General features: G+C 39.2%; 5 protein-coding genes across 6 annotated transcripts; 4 read left to right on the top strand and 1 right to left on the bottom strand.

Moving 5' to 3' along the window:
• The first annotated feature begins 225 nt into the window (after positions 1-225).
• Positions 226-5,614, top strand: orc2 (origin recognition complex, subunit 2). Of its 2 annotated transcripts, none has more exons than XM_028593028.1 (16): positions 226-354; positions 643-717; positions 827-982; positions 2,242-2,325; positions 2,436-2,525; positions 2,603-2,634; positions 2,806-2,863; positions 2,962-3,272; positions 3,360-3,469; positions 3,555-3,687; positions 4,222-4,318; positions 4,399-4,545; positions 4,626-4,797; positions 4,893-4,954; positions 5,041-5,159; positions 5,258-5,614. In XM_028593028.1, exons 1-16 carry the CDS (start codon positions 306-308, stop codon positions 5,339-5,341), a joined length of 1,779 nt encoding a protein of 592 aa, XP_028448829.1. In that variant the 5' UTR covers positions 226-305; the 3' UTR covers positions 5,342-5,614. The 2 variants fall into 2 exon arrangements, with proteins under 2 accessions (XP_028448829.1, XP_028448828.1); XM_028593027.1 differs by having other exon boundaries at positions 2,239-2,325.
• Positions 5,615-5,636: 22 nt separating this feature from the next.
• On the bottom strand, positions 5,637-7,749 carry cfap410 (cilia and flagella associated protein 410). The gene is made up of 7 exons (XM_028593029.1): positions 7,546-7,749; positions 7,379-7,397; positions 7,185-7,231; positions 6,807-7,036; positions 6,448-6,598; positions 6,243-6,342; positions 5,637-6,130 (listed from the first exon to the last, which is right to left on the bottom strand). Exons 1-7 carry the CDS (start codon positions 7,620-7,622, stop codon positions 5,966-5,968), a joined length of 789 nt encoding a protein of 262 aa, XP_028448830.1. The 5' UTR covers positions 7,623-7,749; the 3' UTR covers positions 5,637-5,965.
• Positions 7,750-7,950: 201 nt separating this feature from the next.
• On the top strand, positions 7,951-10,684 carry rpl37a (ribosomal protein L37a). The gene is made up of 4 exons (XM_028593222.1): positions 7,951-8,057; positions 8,831-8,959; positions 9,155-9,237; positions 10,523-10,684. The coding sequence occupies exons 1-4, from the start codon at positions 8,055-8,057 to the stop codon at positions 10,584-10,586; spliced, it is 279 nt and encodes a 92-aa protein (XP_028449023.1). The 5' UTR covers positions 7,951-8,054; the 3' UTR covers positions 10,587-10,684.
• A 1,245-nt stretch (positions 10,685-11,929) lies between these two features.
• Positions 11,930-16,359, top strand: pecr (peroxisomal trans-2-enoyl-CoA reductase). The gene is made up of 8 exons (XM_028593221.1): positions 11,930-12,412; positions 13,461-13,594; positions 13,685-13,850; positions 13,936-14,017; positions 14,111-14,207; positions 14,292-14,402; positions 15,001-15,112; positions 15,224-16,359. The coding sequence occupies exons 1-8, from the start codon at positions 12,301-12,303 to the stop codon at positions 15,304-15,306; spliced, it is 897 nt and encodes a 298-aa protein (XP_028449022.1). The 5' UTR covers positions 11,930-12,300; the 3' UTR covers positions 15,307-16,359.
• Positions 16,360-16,362: 3 nt separating this feature from the next.
• On the top strand, positions 16,363-18,917 carry ndufb3 (NADH:ubiquinone oxidoreductase subunit B3). Its single transcript, XM_028593223.1, has 3 exons — positions 16,363-16,470; positions 18,449-18,577; positions 18,680-18,917. The coding sequence occupies exons 2-3, from the start codon at positions 18,450-18,452 to the stop codon at positions 18,828-18,830; spliced, it is 279 nt and encodes a 92-aa protein (XP_028449024.1). The 5' UTR covers positions 16,363-16,470; position 18,449; the 3' UTR covers positions 18,831-18,917.
• Positions 18,918-18,926: the final 9 nt, after the last annotated feature.

Raw genomic sequence — 18,926 nt, 5'->3', positions numbered from 1 at the left:
TAATTATTAACTATCATGTATTCTTATTATTATTATAAAACTTTGAAATGGAAGTGTCATCAGCGAGGTTGTGAACATGGATGTTAAGAGTACGGTTGTGAACATTGACATATAAAAGGCATTGATAAAAGGTTGTGAATCAGTCTATTGCGGAAATAGTGCGAAGTGCATCTTGGGAAATGTGGTTTTTACTGAAGCTAACGTTCTGATTGGCCACCATATGACCTTTTGCTTGTCATGTGGTTTAAAAACATCAGGAGGATGGCGCGGAAAGTTGTCACGCCGCACAGCGTAGCTCTCAGTTTATGAAAGTTTTGTTTACATTTTCTTCGGGCGGTACTTACTCGTTATCTGGTAAGTTACCGTAGTTGAGACACATTTGGTTAATGTTCCACTTTTTTTTTAGACATTCAATGTGCAGCCGCTGTCCATTTTTTTAGCTGACTGTCCACAGGAAACTACACCACACTGCACTGTCAGCTAACATGACGTTATCATGGCTGATAGAGCCAAACTAAAATAAAAGCAGTAACGTTAAAGCATGTCGCCTTGAGAAGCGAAGTCTGTGTGTTGTGTTTGTAAGACATTGCTGAGTAGTTAGCTTAGCTAGCCACTGTCACTCTATGTTTTATTTCCCTTTAGTCATCATGAGTGTGTTGGAGGTGAAGTTTATTGGTGATGGAGATGCTCTGGAGCATATCGTGGACAAACAGGAGGGTAAGTAATACAGTAACCCCTATACTTCTCCAGCTCAGATATTTTGTTTGTTATAAGCACGTGGTCTCAATAATTGCTGCCTGTCGGTCTGTCTGTGTATAACTAAAAGGTGTGCAGAGCAACAGTGGGTCTGTTCAGAAGATGGTAACGTTTAAAAGCCCAGCTGGACGACGGACCAGAGTGGATGCAGAACATGATGGGGGCGAAAATGAAGTCCTTGATGAGCAGAACTATGTCCAAGCTTTAGGAACAGACTATGCAGAAGGTAAGTGAAGCAACTGTGATTTTTTTTTTTTTTTTTTTTTTTTGTGGGTAGTAAACCTTGCCCATTAATTTTATATTTATTTATTTATTTGACAGGGACAATGCTCATTGAGCAACAGACCAGTTATTTGCTATAGACAAGCCAGAGTTGGCTACTTTTGCTAGTTTCCATCCATTGTCCCTAGCTAGGTCTTAACAGGCACCCTAAAATACAAAAGTCAATACAAATACACTATAAATCTAATAAACACAGTAGCAATGTAATAAATACAGCAATAATTTTAAAACAATATGAATATACCCTCAAACAGACAATATATTGCTCACCTCATCTAATCCTCAACTTAATTGCAGTATAAAGTACAGTATAAATAAAGAAAGAAAATGATAATAAAATAAAAGCAAAATATGTTCATGGGCTTAAGTATTTGGTGTATGATTACAATTGTAATTGTCCCTTATCCAGGATTTAAGCTGTTTTTTAAAAGAGGAGAGACTATTACACTCCCTTAACTCATTGGGCAGACTATTCCAAAAAATTGTAGCTCTGACAGAAAAATCTGTGCTTCCAATCCTACTTTTTCTAAATTGAACTATGCAGTCCTCTCTAGTGGTTGCTCTGGTTACTCTATTGACCTTATCTTTCGGTTTAATAAACTGGCACAGTGGTGGTGGAGCAAGCCCACGGAGTACCTTAAAGACAAGACCGGCATCAGCAAAGTTTCTGAAGTTTTCAAAGCTAAACATGTTGTGTTTTTTAATTATAGTCTACCTGTCAGGTTTGTTTTTTTACAGCAAGGTATTTTTTATTGAACTTTTTTTTTTAAAAAAAAAAAAAAAAAAAAAAAACACCAGCTGCAATTTAGTATGCACTTAGTTGCCAGTTTTTTAAGTACAGCTTGCCAAAATGAATTATGTCTAATACAACAGCCCTGCAATAAATCCTGTCTTCATGGTCCGGTTATAGTGTTTGTTTTTGCTAAAACAGTTTTACAGTTTGTGTTGCTGTTGAGTTTTTTTGTTTTTTTTACTTCTCACAGGGTATTTTGTTCACCCCATTTATATCAATGAGAGTAGACAGAGTTTTATACAGTATTAAAACATAATATTTTCACAACTGACCAATGCTTGAATTAACACACCAACTCCAGTTCCTCCTGGTACAACCTGAATGGGCACAAGGCCATTGTATATATTGCTGCTAATCATATGTATATTATCATTTTATGAGGTTACATAATTTCCTTGGTTTTACAGAAGACGAGGAGGGTATGTACAGAATGGCTGGATCCTCCATTTTCACCTTTCAGAAAGGCAAACGTGGACACAGCATGGCCCAGACTGGTGAGGTCCTCCATCCTCTTGGATTGCATGTCAACAGCTGCATGCATCAGATGATTATTAACTTGGTTTTTAGGATGTTACACACTTTCTTTTTGGGTTTTTACAAATAGCAAGCGAGTTGGCTCGGACTCCTGGGAAAAGCGTGACCTTCAGCACGACGCCCAACATTGAACCCTCGACTCCCACCCGAACAGGCCGCAGTGAGTTCAGCAAACTTTCCTTATTTTTACTTACTTTTTTATAAACAACTAAGTCTATTCTTTCTGTCTTTGACTAGACCACAGAGGGGAAAGCAGGACACCTCAGAGGGTGAGACTAGAAGGAATTTGTTTGCTTAACTTCTCATATACACGTCAGATCCACCAACCTATTTTTTTTTTTTGCTAATGTTGCCATTTTTCTAGTTACGGTTAGGTGGCTTTTTGCTGCAGTGTCAGAGATGTTGTTTTCTAAGTGTTACCTATTCTTTTTGTATGACAGAGCAAGAAGGTTCAGTTTGTCTCCACAACACCCCACAGGCTCAGGAAGAGAATGACAAGTGAGTGTAACATGTTACAATGGAAGAAGATTCTGTTGTTGTTACAGTCGTTAAGATATTTAAGTTAGACTTTAGCTAAGCTGTTCTGATACTTTCAGCTCCGAGTATCCGATCAGACAGCGATAGCGAGCTGTCGCCCTCTGACTCTGGGGAAGAGGAGGATGAAGATGGGATAGAGGAAGAGCAGAAAGTAACGAAAGAAGACAAGGAGAACTTGAAGACTCTAAGAACACCCAGTAAAGGTTCATCTGCAGCTCTCAACAAGACTCCTGCCAAGAAGAGCAAGACCACTTCTGAAGTACCCAATCAGCCCAGTATGATTGAGGAGTATTTTGAAGCCCATGGCAGTTCAAAGGTCTTGACATCAGACCGCACGCTTGAGCGTTTACACACACCTAAACTTGACAGGGTCAGTATATGACAGCCAGTGTTCTAAATGTATGGAATGAGCTGTGCTCCCGTGTTAATAAAGTGAATCCTTATTTTGTGTTTGCAGGAGACGTTAGTCCAGCTTTTAGAAGGAAAGTTGTCCTGCTGCTCCAAAGAGATCCAGCAGCTCCACAACAAACACCAAAAGCACTTTAGCAAATGGATGTTACAGTTACAGTAAGTTTGGTTTGCACTTTCTTAAATCCATGCTTTGTTGTCATGTTTTTGGTACAAGACAAAAAGTGTCTGTTTGTTTGTATAGGTTGGGATTCAGTGTGCTGGTCTACGGTTTGGGCAGCAAAAAATCTCTGCTGGAAGACTTCCGTGTATCTCACTTGGCTCAGGAAATCCACCTCGTGGTCAATGGATTCTTCCCTTCCATTACTCTTAAATCAGTGAGTATACACAGAAAAATCTTTTCAAAAATAAAAAATGCTTTATTGGTACAGCCTATACACTCGGACCAAAGTAGAAGTGTGAACAGTGTGCAAGGAACAAGGCTTGTGATGTTCTGGATTTTTTTTCTTTTTTTTATTGTCAACAAATTTCATGAAAAGACCAAAACGAGCAATGCATGTGTCCTACTAATAGTATAATTAGTATTTTGTGTGTGTGTGGCAAAAGACTGATGCATCTTATTCCTCTGTGCTATAGAGCTCCATTGTGCAAAAACTATTGAAACACATCAGTGAGCCATACTGTTGCACTGGGTGACATGAAAACATGCACTGTAGTTTATTTTGAGACCATCACAAATGCACTGTCCTGCTGAAGGAAATACCCACTGCAGCATCAAATGTGTATTAATCCATAGATAAAAATGGTCCCCAATAAATGCACGATTTCCTCCTGACATTTTTCCAATATTGATAAATGGTAGTTTGTTTTGTTTTTCTTCTTTTCCTTATCGTACTATACTTTCATTGCAGATCCTAAATGCTTTGACGTGCGAGGTTTTAGAGCACCAGGGAAGTTTCCGGACCCCCTCAGACCAGATCCAGTACATCGCTCAGACTCTCAAAGACAGTGAGTGTATCTGTCAGTTGTCTCTGTCTTAAGCTTGTGTTTGAATTCTGTGTTTTTATAATTAAAGCATGTCCTTGCAGGCCCAGATCTCCACGTATACCTGCTAATCCATAATATTGACGGACCAATGCTGCGAGGAGAGAAGACCCAGAGTGCACTGGGGCAGCTGGCATCCCTGCCCAACCTGCACTTGGTGGCTTCTTTAGACCACATAAACGCTCCACTGGGTGGGTGTAAGTGTGTGTACTGCTGTGTTAATTATATTGAAATGTATTCTTGTAGCTGAATCGTTCCTGTGTGTTTCCAGTGTGGGACCAGTTTAAGCAGAGCCAGTTTAACTGGTTGTGGTGGGAGTGTGTGACCTTTCAGCACTACGCAGAGGAAACGTCATATGAAAACTCGCTCCTGGTGCAGCAGGCTGGCGCTCTCGCTCTGTCCTCCCTTACACACGTGCTACGCAGCTTGACGCCCAATGCAAGGTATTACGTTCAGCTTGGCATAATTACCTATCAGAGATGTTAAGTGGTTGATTAATTGCTTCCGTTCTTCATGGCTCTGTGTCCTTTTTTTGCAGAGGAATTTTCAAACTGTTGGTGAAATTCCAGCTGGAAAACAAAGATAACCCTTCATACACAGGTGCACACACAAAACTTCAAAATTCTGTACAGATTGTTCTGTAAAATGTTGCTTTGATTGTAATATTTTCCTATTGCCGTGTGCAGGATTGTCATTCCAAGATTTCTACCAGCGTTGTCGCGAGGCGTTCTTGGTGAACTCTGACCTCACACTGAGGACTCAGCTGACTGAGTTCAGAGACCACAAACTGATACGGACACGCAAGGTGGAGTCCTGTTTGACTTTAGTGTTCCCATCTCTCATTCAGTGCAATAACTCTCAGACTCGTGTCTCTCACTTACATTTATTCCCATGTTTCTTCAGGGTGCAGATGGTGTGGAGTACTTAATTGTTGCCGTGGATGCAAGCACTTTGATGGATTTCCTGGAGAACGAAGAGGGTGACTGAGCGGAGAAGACTTTAGACTTTTATCACTTATACTTCATCCACTGACTTTACCAGCAAATGGATATTTTGGTTGAATCGGTCACTGATATAAAGGCCCATGAGCTCAGCTTTCAGGCGCTACAGTGTTAAATGAATGGCTTGAATCTAATTATTGGTGAATTGTTTCACTTCACAAAATGCCCCATTATAGCTCTGTGACATTCATATGTTGTGTGTTTTGATGCATTACATGTTTTCAGCTAACATCTGTAATTAAATTCCACACATAATGAATTATTGCAATTACTTTTTTTAATTATAGAAATAGATTTACATTTAGCAAAATGTACATTCATTTGTTTGTACAAGGCAGGTAGGCATGCTGCTATTGAAGAAAAAAAAAAAAAAAGAAGAAACAAAAAGAGCAAATAAAGTTCTTTAGTACTTCTCCACATGTGAAAGTGTGTAACAAATGGGAGAGCGATCAGTGAACCAAATTAAGTGCCATGCATATTGCAATCAGAAGGTAACTGGTAAGAAAGGCGCTGTTAAAGGATCTGTGTTGTGATCCCCAAGAATGAGGTTTGGGTTAAATATGGAAAGAGGCGGGAGAGGTTTGGCCCTGAATGCATGCTATATAATGTTTCAGTGTTGGATCTCGGGAGTTTTTTGTGTCTTCAGTGAATCGAATAGCATCTCTGAGTCCAGTGTGTAAGTTTGCAGTCTATTTTGGGTAGCTGTGTGTACAATGTGAAGCTCCTCTTCATCCAAATCCTTCAGCAGCAGCAGAACTGCATCAAGAGTGTGTGTCTGAAAATACAATTTAGGTTATTTCCTAAGATTAATTAAAAAAAATTCAAAGTTTTTAAGTATATTAAACTGTTAGAGTTCTAGGAAGCAATGTTCAGAGATAAGAGGTTACCTTTTTCATTGATGGTTTATTTTCTCTTGTTGATGGAGAAGAAGGAGAGGGGAACTTGTCTCTGGAGAGGGGCTTCATCCCCAACTCTTCCCTGATTTTGCTAAATACAAAAATCAAGAGTGAAATGTTTTTACCTTGACAGACTGCTTTCAGCCAGTGCATGTTCTACTTCCTCTAACTTTTGGTATCAATCCACAAAGCTTACTTGGTCTCCTCCATGTTGTAGTTAAGCGAGTCATTCTCTGTCTCTGCATCTGGAAGTCCATTGGTGGAAAGCTGGTTTTGAACACTGCCTGGGGGGGTGGTGACTTCTTCACCCTCCATGAGAGCAAGTGCAAGCTCATCCTCTGTCACTACTGCAACACAGACACAAAACACAAGTGTACGTACTGTATATAATACACATATACTTAATTAAAACAAATATTTTATCTAACTACCTTCTCTCAAGTCATACCAAAGCTATGCATAGTTTTGCTCCAGTCAACACAATAATTTGAATGCCTTTCTTCCCATTGTGGGTGCGAATCATTTCTAATAGTCTCATACACACTGCACACTCACCTTGGTTGTCAAGCTTCAGGAGGCGAGGAAGGCAGCGCAGTACGGTGAGGCGATACTGGCTGGAGTCAGTTCCACAACAGGGGTTCTCAGCCAACCAGAGCACTCTGAGACGTGTCAAGGGTCGCAGATGAGAGAGCTCAGAGAGTGAGGGAATATTGTTCTTCCTCAGGTAGAGCTCACATAGAGACAGACAGCCAGCCAGAGAAGAGAGAGATGAGATGTTGTTGACACTACAGAGAAAGAAAAGGAAAAACAGTCAGGATTCTTGGATCATCTCAAATGATGCGGTGCAAATGTAACAGTGTCATTAGTGTCAAACAGTATCTCTGTATGTGAATGTGTCAGAGAGACACATAGCAAAGAGTTAACTAGACCAACCTAAGTGTCAGCACCTCAATGTTGGCCATTTGAGAGAAGATAGAAATCTGCAAAGACAGAATATAAAGGAACACTTATTATATACATATATGCATACAACTTAAATTAAAACGAGTAAAAAAGTCAATTTGAGCATCAATAACATGAATTCAGTGTTAAACCTAATATGATATATCCATTAACCATATACTCACATCAGTCAGGTTGCATCCCCTGCAAAAATAGAATGTAACGTTAACTTACCACAAATATAGAAAATAGACATATACAAAATAACCTGTATCTGTCAACCTACATCGACATGTAAACAAAACAACAACAACATTACTGACAACTGTTATGCTACAATTTCAACGCTTACCAGCAGTTCAATTTCTTCACGCTTTCCAAGTCGGAGGCCTTTGCCTTCGCGAGAACCTGTTTTCGTGTTAGCTTCATAGCATATCAACTAACTAAGCTGTCAGGAAAGAATATTTTTAATGCACTATATGTTCACAAAAAAAACAAAGACCGCATTATGACAGGCTAGTGGACAAACATTTCAACTCAGCAGCAGGGATGGCGTTTCCACCACATGAATACGCATGCGCGTATCCACTATGGCGTCCTTAGTTACAATAATTTCCTGTATTATTATTGCGTACGTGAAGATTCTATTAATTTATTTTTTGTTAAATAATATGCAAGCAACACTACTCCTTGGCAAAAGTCAATAGTATTGTAAACGATGAATAATAGTAGTTATATTTGTATGTAGTAGCATCTGCATTCCGTGAAAACTCAAAGTCCCACAATGCTGTGTAAACGGCTGGGTAAATCGCGCCTGCGCGGTAAGCAATCCCTCTTTGGACCTACGTCTCCACTGAAACGATGGTGAGCCTAGAATGTCCCCTTCCAAATCTGTTTCAATCCGACAATTCCTGTGCTCTAAATGATATAATCACATATTTGGAAACCTCTGTGGTGTCTTTGTTTGTTAGACCTTGCCGTTATTTGTGTTGATTTGTGATTTTGGCAACAAGTAAAACGATATTTTCCTGGGTCTAGTGAGAGAAATGGCTGCCACCATTGCTAACGTTACTCACCAAATCCATGTACCGGGCGAGCTAGTCAAATTAGCATGCTGTCGGTCTCTAAATTCTAAATGCCATGTTAGTTAGAGGGCCCGTGGATTTTAAAGTAAAACAATATGGTATGCTTCATGTCTCAATATAGTTCGTCTCATGTGAACCTGGCCCAGGATATAAACAAGTCAACCCTATGTAGCTAGATGGCTAACGTTAGCTTGGTAACGTTAACATTTTGGTGAGAAGAAGCGGGTGTAGGCTAACGTTAGCACCCTGGTATTACGGCTTCTGCAGTTTAAGGAGGTGTTGAATACTTATAGTGATGTGAATAGTGTTGCCCAATACATTTGGTTGGCAAAATGAACCTGACTGGCTGTGTACGAGGATAACTACAATATTTGGATATCCTGCAAGAACACTCTGTGCACTCCTTTACCCTTGTAAAGTTACTGCTTGAAAGTTCGGTGGCAGTGCAGAAGTGTCTGTAGTATTAACCACGTCTCTCAGAAATGGTTACTGCTTGTACACCTGCATTAAAATGTCATATTGTATCTTATTGGATGTACATCTTGTCCACAGGCCAAGCGTACCAAGAAGGTGGGGATCGTTGGTAAATATGGCACGCGTTATGGCGCGTCGCTGAGGAAGATGGTGAAGAAAATTGAAATCTCCCAGCACGCTAAATACACCTGCTCATTCTGTGGCAAGGTAAGGAATATCTTGAAATCCTCAAAAGACTTCGCCTTAACTAATTCATGATCTTGTAGTGGGACTACGTGTATGTAACGTTACTGCAGCTAATGGCACTGTTTTTTAGTACAAAATGTTTGGATTTCTCTCTGGAGAAATGGAAACAAATACCGTTTTGTAACAGTTACTAATGTGCTAATTTGATATTGACAGACCAAGATGAAGAGGAGGGCTGTTGGTATCTGGCACTGTGGGTCCTGCAGGAAGACCGTGGCAGGAGGCGCCTGGACATACAAGTAGGTTTCTTTCTGCTTTGCTGTAATTCTGCCATCAAGTCTGGCAACATGTACTCACCCAAACGGATATTGTTGCTGTGGATTTGTTCATATCAATTGAAAGAAAGAAACATCTCCAACATGGGAAAGGTGGCAATTGTAAGCCATATGCAAAGGCAAAAGCTCTGTGTTCCTCTGTCATCTTAAGTCTGGAAAAGTATGGAATTTTGAATTGGATACTGTAGGAATCCTTAACTCCATTACCAACAATCATACTTTTGGCAGCAGCATTGTGTAGTTCTACTTGCTGCTAGGGCCATGTCTGGGTTTTGTTGCGCTAACAGTAAATGGTCAGAACACAGTAGGAAGTATACCCATGGAGCAGCAGCCATACAGCTTTCACCTAGAGAACTGGATGTCTTTAATGTTTCAATATTATGCAAAGCTTCTAAGCTAATCCGGGGCATCTGGCAATGCCAGTGATTAGCCTGTTTGTGCAGTATGGTTCCAGGTGTTTCCTGGCTCAGAAAGGGCCTTTGGGGGACATGCACATTAAATTGTATTACAAGTTTATAAGCTTCAGTCTTAGTATGTGAGATTCATTTGTTGGTGTGACGAAAGGTGCTGTGATGGGACAGTGAATTGATGCAATATTTGTTGGATCAATCAATAAGCTCTGCAAACAGATCTATTACAGATACTTTGACCATACCATCCAGGTTTTTATGTAAAGAGAAAATGCATTTCAGCAGGCAGTCGACATTTAAAAATATAATGCAGTAAGGGGGCTTTCACATCAGGGACACTTGGAACCAAAGTCCAGTTTGTTTAGTGTGGACACTACGTACTGTACCCGGGCACGGTTGGGCGATCCGTGCCCAAGTCCACTTGAAAAGCCGGTCTCGTAGGCTACAGTTCATGCAAACTCCTGTATGGTTAGCATCAGTTGTGAAAACCAACCTTACCAAAACTTGTAAATCAATCTTGCGTACCTAGAGTGAAGTTTGTAAACTGGTTTCATATGTGTGTCTCAATTACTCAAGAATTGAATTAGCCCTCTCAGATGTTCTCATTCATCGAACCTTTACATTGATGGAGAGAACCAAAATACCCAGTAGAAAGCCTGCGTGACCGTGACTAAGTAGAGCAACACCCAAGGTTTTTTCACGACTATTTAGTTTTCTAAATAAGGAAAGACAAGCTCTTGAATAGGATGGGAATCTCTTGACAGTGGAAGTTGGGAATATTCTTAAAAGGCATACACAAAGTAGAAGTAATGTTTTGTTTTGTTTTTTGTCTTTTGCAGCACAACGTCAGCTGTCACAGTCAAATCTGCGATCAGGAGACTGAAGGAGTTGAAGGACCAGTAAACCAGTGCAAGAGTCACTGGTGGATTTGGGACTTTTTCTGTAATTCAAACAACCTGGACACGGCCTCAACACCACAAATAAATCAGTCTGGAGCGGAATTCTTTGTGTCTTTTGTTAATCTTTTTTATAATGTAGCAGAAAATGAAAACTTGTGGGCTGTAACCTAAAAAAGATGCCTCACCAAAGTGAGAAAGGGCTCTACAATTCCTAGTAACTTTGCATATAATATATAGCTTTAAATAGTTACACAACGAGAAGGGGTTCTCCTGGCCTGCAATTTCTTGGCAGTAGACACCTGTGCTGTTTCTTTGTTTTGTTTTTTGCAGGTCAGATAAATGACCTACATTTGTTTGCAATGCTCTACCACAGCACCCTTTGCCTGTTGAATCCCCAGCACGTTAAAGAATACGGACTCTGGAGCGGAAGGTGAAAATATTTTACTGAATTGATCAACAAGGCAAAGTAAGGTTAATTGAAACTATAAAAAGTCATTTCATAAATACTTATGCAGTGCTTGCATGTGGAATACAGACCTTTTTTCACAGCAGATATTTTGACTTGCCAAATAGGTGTAATATAATTGCTTTATTGTATGCATTTGCAATTTTGTACCCCTAGTATTGTAAAGGCAGTGAGAGGCAGTTTTGATATGCAGTCAGAACAAAAGCATAAAGCATTCCATACAATATATACCTATACAGTAAACCCAAACATGTAAGCGCCATTATTGATGTCACCTGTGCATTTCCTGCAGTGGCCAGTCGATGTGTGCTGTGAAAAAGCTTTGTCACTGGTACTGATCAGTGTTAATAGTACCATACATCCTGTATATTACTAGAGTTTATATACTATCACCGATTGCAAATAAGCCGTACAAAGGTTTTATTTTTATGCTCCTTTTTTTTAATTTATTTTTTTATTGATCTTCAGCACAGGTGTGAATATACATACCTACAAATAAGCATACGCACAAACAATACAAAATTACAGTAAAATAGAAAAGAGTGAATAAGTGTTATACAAGAAAAATATATACTTTAAAGTTGTGGCATTTAATATTTACGCAATATATTTTTTTAATAATTCTTGAAACATAACTGTTTTCCTCCCGGCTATTAGGTTTCAGGAATAACTCGCCCGATTAAAATTGATGATAAAGTAGAAAAAAAAGAGGCACAGAATTCTCACTTTAAAATCTTAAATATTTGTCAGATTAAATAAGTAACAATTACATTTCAGGAAATGTCAAGAAAAACATACAATTTCAGTAGTTGATTATAAAGAATATTTCACACTATTTATTGTATTAATATAGTCTACACGTGCATTGAGGAAAATGAACCCTGTAGGTAACAGTTACCTGTACCTTCCTGAAGATGACAGCACTGTAACCATAAAACAGTGTTCTATATCTATGAGTGTAACACCATTAAACTGTAAAAAGCACAACAACAAAAAAACTGTCGTAAAATGCCAAGTAGTGTCGTGCTTTTTGGCTTCGGTAGATGCTAGATCGGATCCGCTAGATGTGTAGACGTCAAAGAACGTTCCTCATGACCCGCCTTATTCGGCTTCTGATTGGCTTACCCTGGTATTCTTTCCCTAACCCTAACCAATCCTCACTCCCTATGCCTAAACCTAACTACGTCGATCATTGTAGCATATCCGATTTAGAATCTTCCCATGCTTTTCCTCAGTAGTGTTAAATACTAGTATGGCGGCGTCCAGTGTTTTCAGACCGGGCTTGTTCAACCATAAAGTTGCAATAGTAACGGGTGGCGGGACCGGTATCGGTAAAGCTATCTCTGCAGAGCTGCTAGAGCTGGGTAAGTGATGCCGAGTTCTGGGTCAAGACATGTTTTTCATAGAGCAGACAGTTTGAAGTGAACAGCAGCGGACTGACAACTACAGCCAAGTGAACTTCGATAGAATTCTAAACCTGTTCCAACCTTACTGTCGCACCAGCAAAGACCTTGAAATTGTGACACCTTTTAAACACTGTGGTGGCTCAGGTTTTGGTAACAGCTAGTAAAGTCAAGAATGTGGCAAAGTGTGATTAAAAACGTGTACAGTGTGTGGCAATATAACAGTAATATCTAATATCCTAGTCAGGTCACATAACTGATGGTAGAGCTGGGCAATACATCGATATTATATCGATATCGTGATATGAGACTAGATATTGTCTTAGTTTTTGGATATTGTAATATGGCATATTTTCTTGGTTTTAAAGGCTGCATTGCAGTAAAGTTATGTCATTTTCTCAACTTACCAAACTGTTGTAACTGTTCTGTTATTTGTCTTTACCCACATAGTCATTATATTCACATTACTGATGATTAATTATCAAAAATATCATTGTGTAAATATTTTGTGAAAGCACCAATAGTCAACACTACCTATATATCATATTGCTATATCATTGTGGTATTGATATCGAGGTATTTGGTCAAAAATATTGTGATATTTGATTTTCTCCATGTCGCCTAGTCCTAACTGATGGGTTACAGAATGTGGTGCAACATCTGGACCAAGTATTCTGTTTCCCCCTCGGATTTCAGTAATTGAGACTTATTTCACCCTCTGTGTTTGTCATGTCTAAATAAATACAAAAGTGTGACTGGTAATAAATGCTGCCTCACAATTTGGAATTCAGTGGAACTCCCAATTGCTTTAAATTGTATCTTTAATTTGGAGTCATCCATGAAAAATCACAGAACAGCAAGCAATTCAGTGACTATTAATTGTGGCCAACTCATTTCAAATAATAACATCAAATAACCAAATAATGATTATAAAAAATGTGTCCTAAAGTGAACAGACTATTAGTACTGTTATAGTTTTTTTTGTCATGGCTAACTATTTTGTCTTCAGGTTGCAATGTGGTGATCTCCAGTAGAAAGGCAGAGAGGTTGGAGGCAGCAGCTCAGGAGATGAGACAAAAACTCCCTGCTTCCAGCCCTGCACGTGTCACTCCTCTACCATGTAACATCCGAAACGAGGATGAGGTGGGCCTACACACACATTCAGCCTCTAGAACTGCTTCATGTTGATGTTGTCAGTGCTTGATCGCATGTTTTGATTCCCTGGTGCTGCAGGTGAAGAATCTTGTGTCGTCAGTGCTGAAAGAGTACGGCAGGATAGACTTTCTGGTGAACAATGGAGGAGGTCAGTTCACCAGCCCAGCAGAACATATGTCCTCTAAAGGCTGGAAAGCTGTGGTAGACACCAACCTGACTGGAACCTTTCACTGCTGCCAGGAGGGTAAGATGCAGGCAGATAGCATTGACTTAGTGTGTGTCTGATAAAGCTCCCAGTCAGTATGACTGATGCTGTTCTATCCACACAGTCTACACTGCGTGGATGAAACAGCATGGAGGTGTGATCGTCAACATCATTGCTGACATGTGGAAAGGTTTCCCAGGCATGGCGTAAGCAGCACCACCCACCACATTACACATGAATTTACAACTGGCACACTTTTCTCCCTGTTGTTGAAACACTGTATCTCCTCTCCCTGATAGCCACACAGGGGCAGCCAGGGCAGCAGTGGACAACTTAACAAAGAGTCTGGCCATTGAGTGGGCATCCTCAGGAGTCAGAGTCAACTCTGTTGCACCTGTAAGGACAAGGTTAATGCAGAATAAGTGTTGGATGTCTTTAATTATGTAATCATTTGAAATCTGTCCATTTGTCTGGTTGCAGGGCACAATCTTTTCCAAAACTGCAATGGAGAACTACAAGGACTTTGGCCCAAATCTTTTCAAGATGTCTGTTCCATTATGCCCTGCAAAGAGGCTGGGAGTACCAGAAGAGGTGTGTAACCATGTAGTGACACCTTCAATACCATGAGGAAAGGCACCCATTAAACATTTTAACGTTTTTTTATATTTAAAAAAGTATAATTGTTTATGGGATGGTTATGGGAAGTCCCTTTTCATACATCCAAGGTCCTGGCTATACCTTGCTAAAGTGAACATACAAACATCTGTCTTTTTTGATGACACTGTGTTGTGGAAAGGGCTAAACTATATAGAGAAATACACCATAACATCCATAGTAGTTTCTTCAATTATCAATGTCACAGCATCTGTTTATGTAGGAAAATTCCCTGTTTAGTTGTATAATGTCTAATTGATATCTGTCACATTCAACTGCATGATAATAGGAAGTCAAAGTGAATTGTAATTCTCAGAATTTCAGAAAGCATCCTGTGAAACATATGACATAATAATGACATTGTAGAGTTCATTTTAGACAACAATGTCATGTATCATGATTGGCATGACTAATAAGAGAAAATAAACATTTGGTAATTGAGAACAATAGTTAATAGATTATGTGCTGCGTGTCTGTGGCTTTGTTGCAGTGTCACAGGCTGTAGTATTTTCTTCTGGGTTTTTTCTAAGTTCAGATCTCATCAGCGGTGTGTTTCCTGCTCTCCCCTGCTGCCTCCTACATCTCTGGAGCCACCCTGAAGGTTGATGCAGGGCAGAGTCTGTACCACTCCATGTGGGAGATACCCAGTACGTACATCTTGCTAAAGCATCCACAGACGCAGTCTTTACGGTATATACTATACAATACAAGCAAACTAGTATACTAAATCCTTGTGTGTTTTGTGTGTTCTTCTCCAGACCACAGTGCATGGCCTGAGGCTCCAGAGGGGGAGAACCTGGATGCTCTGAAGGACCTGCTCAACCCACAAAGCAAACTCTAAATCACTTTTGTGGCATTGTCTGAGCCCAGTGCATAAACACACTTACACACACTTGGACAACAAGCATCATGGACATTGAGCTGTACAGGCACCGCAGGCACTGTCAAAGAAACAAGACACCATAGTGGCCTGGTTATATTGAAAGATGGTGTGATTGATTATTGCAAAACATGTACAAAATTGTATGTAATTAACAGCAACATGATTGTCTGATTGTGTCTGACTGAGTTGTGACAAACGGTTGAAATGTATGTAGAATATTTTTCCAATGCCTTTGTAAGTTGGTAGGTTAACATACAGTGTTTGGTCTGTAAGTGCTACAAAGTCCTTTACAAATGGAGACCGAAACAACAAAGGAAAATGGCAATGATAATGATTAAATCTGCACTGTTTTAGTGTCTCTGAGGCTGTTTCAAAGTCAGGAGCTGCAATATCAAAAGCAAGATCAACTTTAGTTAGCCCGGACCTTGGACTAAGCTCCTACTCTGATGAGATGGGAAAGCAGCCTTTTTTTTTTTTTTTTTTTTTTTTACAGGGACCTGAACATGTTATTCTTTGTAAGTGAAACATTTGTGATGTAGATGATCATTAAGAAAGCAAAACAATCAGTAATACATGGAGAACGTTTGACACAGAATGTCTGTGATATACATTGTTACTTGATATAATGTATCACGCTCCCTTTATTTTCTAATATTTAAGGGGAAACAGATAAGTGAAGTTCATTGTTATTAAACTAATGCCTAATGAAAAGACCAAATACATATCTGCGGCCTATTAAAATTAAAATTTAATTATTATTTTTTTAAATTAATTAAATTAAAATAGCACATTGATACTTCTTTAAAATTGGATAGAATGTAATGATCTGAACAGTAATTACGAATACAGTATATAGTTACATATATGAACAATATAAATACGAATTGTAGTTATATTGTATTTTAATTTGTTATGCTGAAAAAGCTTACATAAATTAACAAACTGATATTAACTGTTGTACGCTGTACGTGACGTGTAATTCGTTTGCATTAAAAGAAGAACTCCAAACGCCCTCTCCTCTTTGGTATTTTGTCCCGAATGCTGTGCCGTAATAAAGCCGCAAAACAACGGTAGCTGTCGCAACATTTAGTCCAGCAACAGAGGTCACAACAAACCACACAGGTACAGTGTTCTTTTGAATAAAATCTTACATTTCTGACTTATCTTTAGATGCTCCTTCACAGTGGGCGACGACACTTACTAAACACATATGAAGGTGTAGATAATGTGTCTTAGAACTAATGCTGCAATTTGATTGATCTACCTTTAGCGAGAGAACGGAGCTAATGCTAGCTGAGGAAACGCTGTCGCTGTCTAACGTTAACGTTACCTACATTGGTTTGTCTACATTTTGTCTTCGTATTTTGATTCATTATGTACGAAGCGATCATTTATTTTAGGTAGGTATGTAATCCTCAGGGACACTAAGTGGATAAAAATAGACAGACATTGATTTATTTTGGTATTTGTTAGAAACAGCGACGCTAGTTTACATATTTACCAATCCTGACATTATAAAAACATCCATATAACTGTGCCATGGTTTGATTGACAGTTGGTTGGATCCATGGTTTTAACAATATTATATATGTTGTGATTTTCTGTTATACAAGGTTCCCTTTGCACCAATCTTACATTTACATGACAATTCAATTTCAATTCAACTTTATTTCAGTATCATATCAGTATACATATGGAAAACACACACACGTCCATATAAGTATATAAATATGGAAAACACACACACACGTCCTTATTAGTATATAAATATGGAAAACACAACAACACAGACAAAACAAAGAAGTTATATTGAATTTCATAAGTTCACAGTGAAAAAAAAAGCCCACATGCAGACATTAATTCAAATTTTTCCAAAAGCAAGAAGTGTACCTTGCTTCACTCTGTGTGGGGTCAGTTAAAGCCATTATTATTATATTTCTTTTGAATAAGTTAAGTGACTCGCACATTTGTACATAAGGTGGGAACATTACTTGTCCCAAACATATGACTCACACTTGTCCATCTTGGCAGTTTGAGAGAGATTCTGAATGCATCATTAAATGCCACCTTTCTCATTTTTGCCTTACTAAAGCTGCACCACAAGTGGGCTGTATAGAGTGGAGTACAGTAAGCTCTAAAAAGGACAGTTTTAACATCATCTGTGCACATGTGAACTTGCGTGCCAGCATATTGGCTTGTGCATACAGTCATCACATAAATTATTTCTGATGATGTGACCCAAATATCTCACTTTATTTACCATATGTAGTGCTTGGTTTGCCATAAAGAAGGAAGGAAAATTTTGCCTCTGATCCTCCTCGGTTTTTGCAATCATGACAACACTGTTTTTAGAGTTAAATTTGATATCATGCTGCACACCATACTGTGAGCAGACCTAAGCAGTTGTTGTAGGCCAGCACTATACGGAAACAGGACAACTAAGTCACCAGCATGTACACCAGATGACCTTGTGTTGACTTTGGGTCAAATTGACCCATTTTCAATTTTTGTTTTATATCAGAAAATATGAGATGTAGAAATCAGCGCTGAAAATGTGTAGAAGAAAAATGTAACAATTTAAAACGTAGGATAAAGCAAAAACAAACTGAAAAAAGGGTGTCGGAAAAAAGGGGAGACAACACAAGGGTTAATAACACTATCCCCCTCTTTTAACTTTTTTTTTTTAGAAAGATCATTCATTTACAAATTGAAGTCAAGAGGTGACAGTATTCCACCTTTTCGGACCCCATTAGTCACTTAAAAGGGTGCAGATATACTCTTACCCCATCTTACCTGGTGTTTTTCAGAGTCAGTAGAAAGGTCTCTTTACTTTCCTAATTTTCTTTTAACTGTGAGCTTAATTGCCTACCGCCTGCAAGCGGTTTCTGTCTTTTTGACCGTTCAACAGGTGCATGTTCATTCATTGTTTATGGTTCATTGAACAAGCACGGAAAACATGGAAAACATTGTTTAAACCCCTGAAGACAATGAAGATCTCTAAAGTAATTTAGATTTTTACAAAAGTATCTTTTAAAATACAGTGTCCTGAAAAAGAGGTGTTTTTTGTTTGCTGAGTTTATGTGTATATATCTGTTTTTAGCATGGGAGGTGACCACGGCCACAACAAGATGTCCATGCCAGACTGGCGCCAGTGGAAGGCCGAGGGAACACCACTGGAGTTTACACAGCAGAGGCTGGCAGCCAGGGGCCTTAAGGATCCATGGGCACGGTCAGTATTTCAACCTACATCAGATATAGCTGATATTAGTCAATCTTATTCCTGACCCTGCTCTTTTCTTTCTCTCCTGTCAATGCCACTCTTGCTCTGCAGCAACGAGGCTTGGAGATACTCCGGCGGCTTCGCTCGTGCTGTGACTCTGTCTGACGTGCTTCTGAGAGGATTCAAGTGGGGATTTGCTGCCTTTACTGTTGCTCTGGCTGTAGAGTATGCCCTGTTCCCACCCAAGAAGGGCGGCCACTAATGCTCATCATTGTCCCTCAAGCCCAGACCATAATGGCATCTAATAATATTCTGTATTTTCTGTTAATTAAAGGTTTTTTTCTGATCACCCCATGGT

The sequence above is a fragment of the Perca flavescens genome, chromosome 12, assembly GCF_004354835.1.
Source record: "Perca flavescens isolate YP-PL-M2 chromosome 12, PFLA_1.0, whole genome shotgun sequence".
Lineage (NCBI taxonomy): Eukaryota > Metazoa > Chordata > Actinopteri > Perciformes > Percidae > Perca > Perca flavescens.
This window is presented reverse-complemented; position numbering and strand designations above follow the sequence as displayed.

What these genes read in the sequence shown, in the direction of transcription:
- orc2 (XM_028593027.1), top strand. Translation starts at nt 306, where the DNA reads ATGAAAGTTTTGTTTACATTTTCTTCGGGCGGTACTTACTCGTTATCT. An exon ending in TATCGTGGACAAACAGGAGG is followed by an intron (nt 718 to 826) that starts GTAAGTAATACA and finishes TATAACTAAAAG; the next exon opens with GTGTGCAGAGCAACAGTGGG. An exon ending in AACTGATACGGACACGCAAG is followed by an intron (nt 5,160 to 5,257) that starts GTGGAGTCCTGT and finishes ATGTTTCTTCAG; the next exon opens with GGTGCAGATGGTGTGGAGTA.
- cfap410 (XM_028593029.1), bottom strand. Translation starts at nt 7,622, where the DNA reads ATGAAGCTAACACGAAAACAGGTTCTCGCGAAGGCAAAGGCCTCCGAC. An exon ending in CCTGAAGCTTGACAACCAAG is followed by an intron (nt 6,599 to 6,806) that starts GTGAGTGTGCAG and finishes TCTGTGTTGCAG; the next exon opens with TAGTGACAGAGGATGAGCTT. An exon ending in ATAAACCATCAATGAAAAAG is followed by an intron (nt 6,131 to 6,242) that starts GTAACCTCTTAT and finishes TTGTATTTTCAG; the next exon opens with ACACACACTCTTGATGCAGT.
- rpl37a (XM_028593222.1), top strand. An exon ending in CCTGCTCATTCTGTGGCAAG is followed by an intron (nt 8,960 to 9,154) that starts GTAAGGAATATC and finishes TGATATTGACAG; the next exon opens with ACCAAGATGAAGAGGAGGGC. An exon ending in GGAGGCGCCTGGACATACAA is followed by an intron (nt 9,238 to 10,522) that starts GTAGGTTTCTTT and finishes TGTCTTTTGCAG; the next exon opens with CACAACGTCAGCTGTCACAG.
- pecr (XM_028593221.1), top strand. Translation starts at nt 12,301, where the DNA reads ATGGCGGCGTCCAGTGTTTTCAGACCGGGCTTGTTCAACCATAAAGTT. An exon ending in AAAGGTTTCCCAGGCATGGC is followed by an intron (nt 14,018 to 14,110) that starts GTAAGCAGCACC and finishes TCTCCCTGATAG; the next exon opens with CCACACAGGGGCAGCCAGGG. An exon ending in CTCCATGTGGGAGATACCCA is followed by an intron (nt 15,113 to 15,223) that starts GTACGTACATCT and finishes GTTCTTCTCCAG; the next exon opens with ACCACAGTGCATGGCCTGAG.
- ndufb3 (XM_028593223.1), top strand. Translation starts at nt 18,450, where the DNA reads ATGGGAGGTGACCACGGCCACAACAAGATGTCCATGCCAGACTGGCGC. An exon ending in CTTAAGGATCCATGGGCACG is followed by an intron (nt 18,578 to 18,679) that starts GTCAGTATTTCA and finishes CTTGCTCTGCAG; the next exon opens with CAACGAGGCTTGGAGATACT.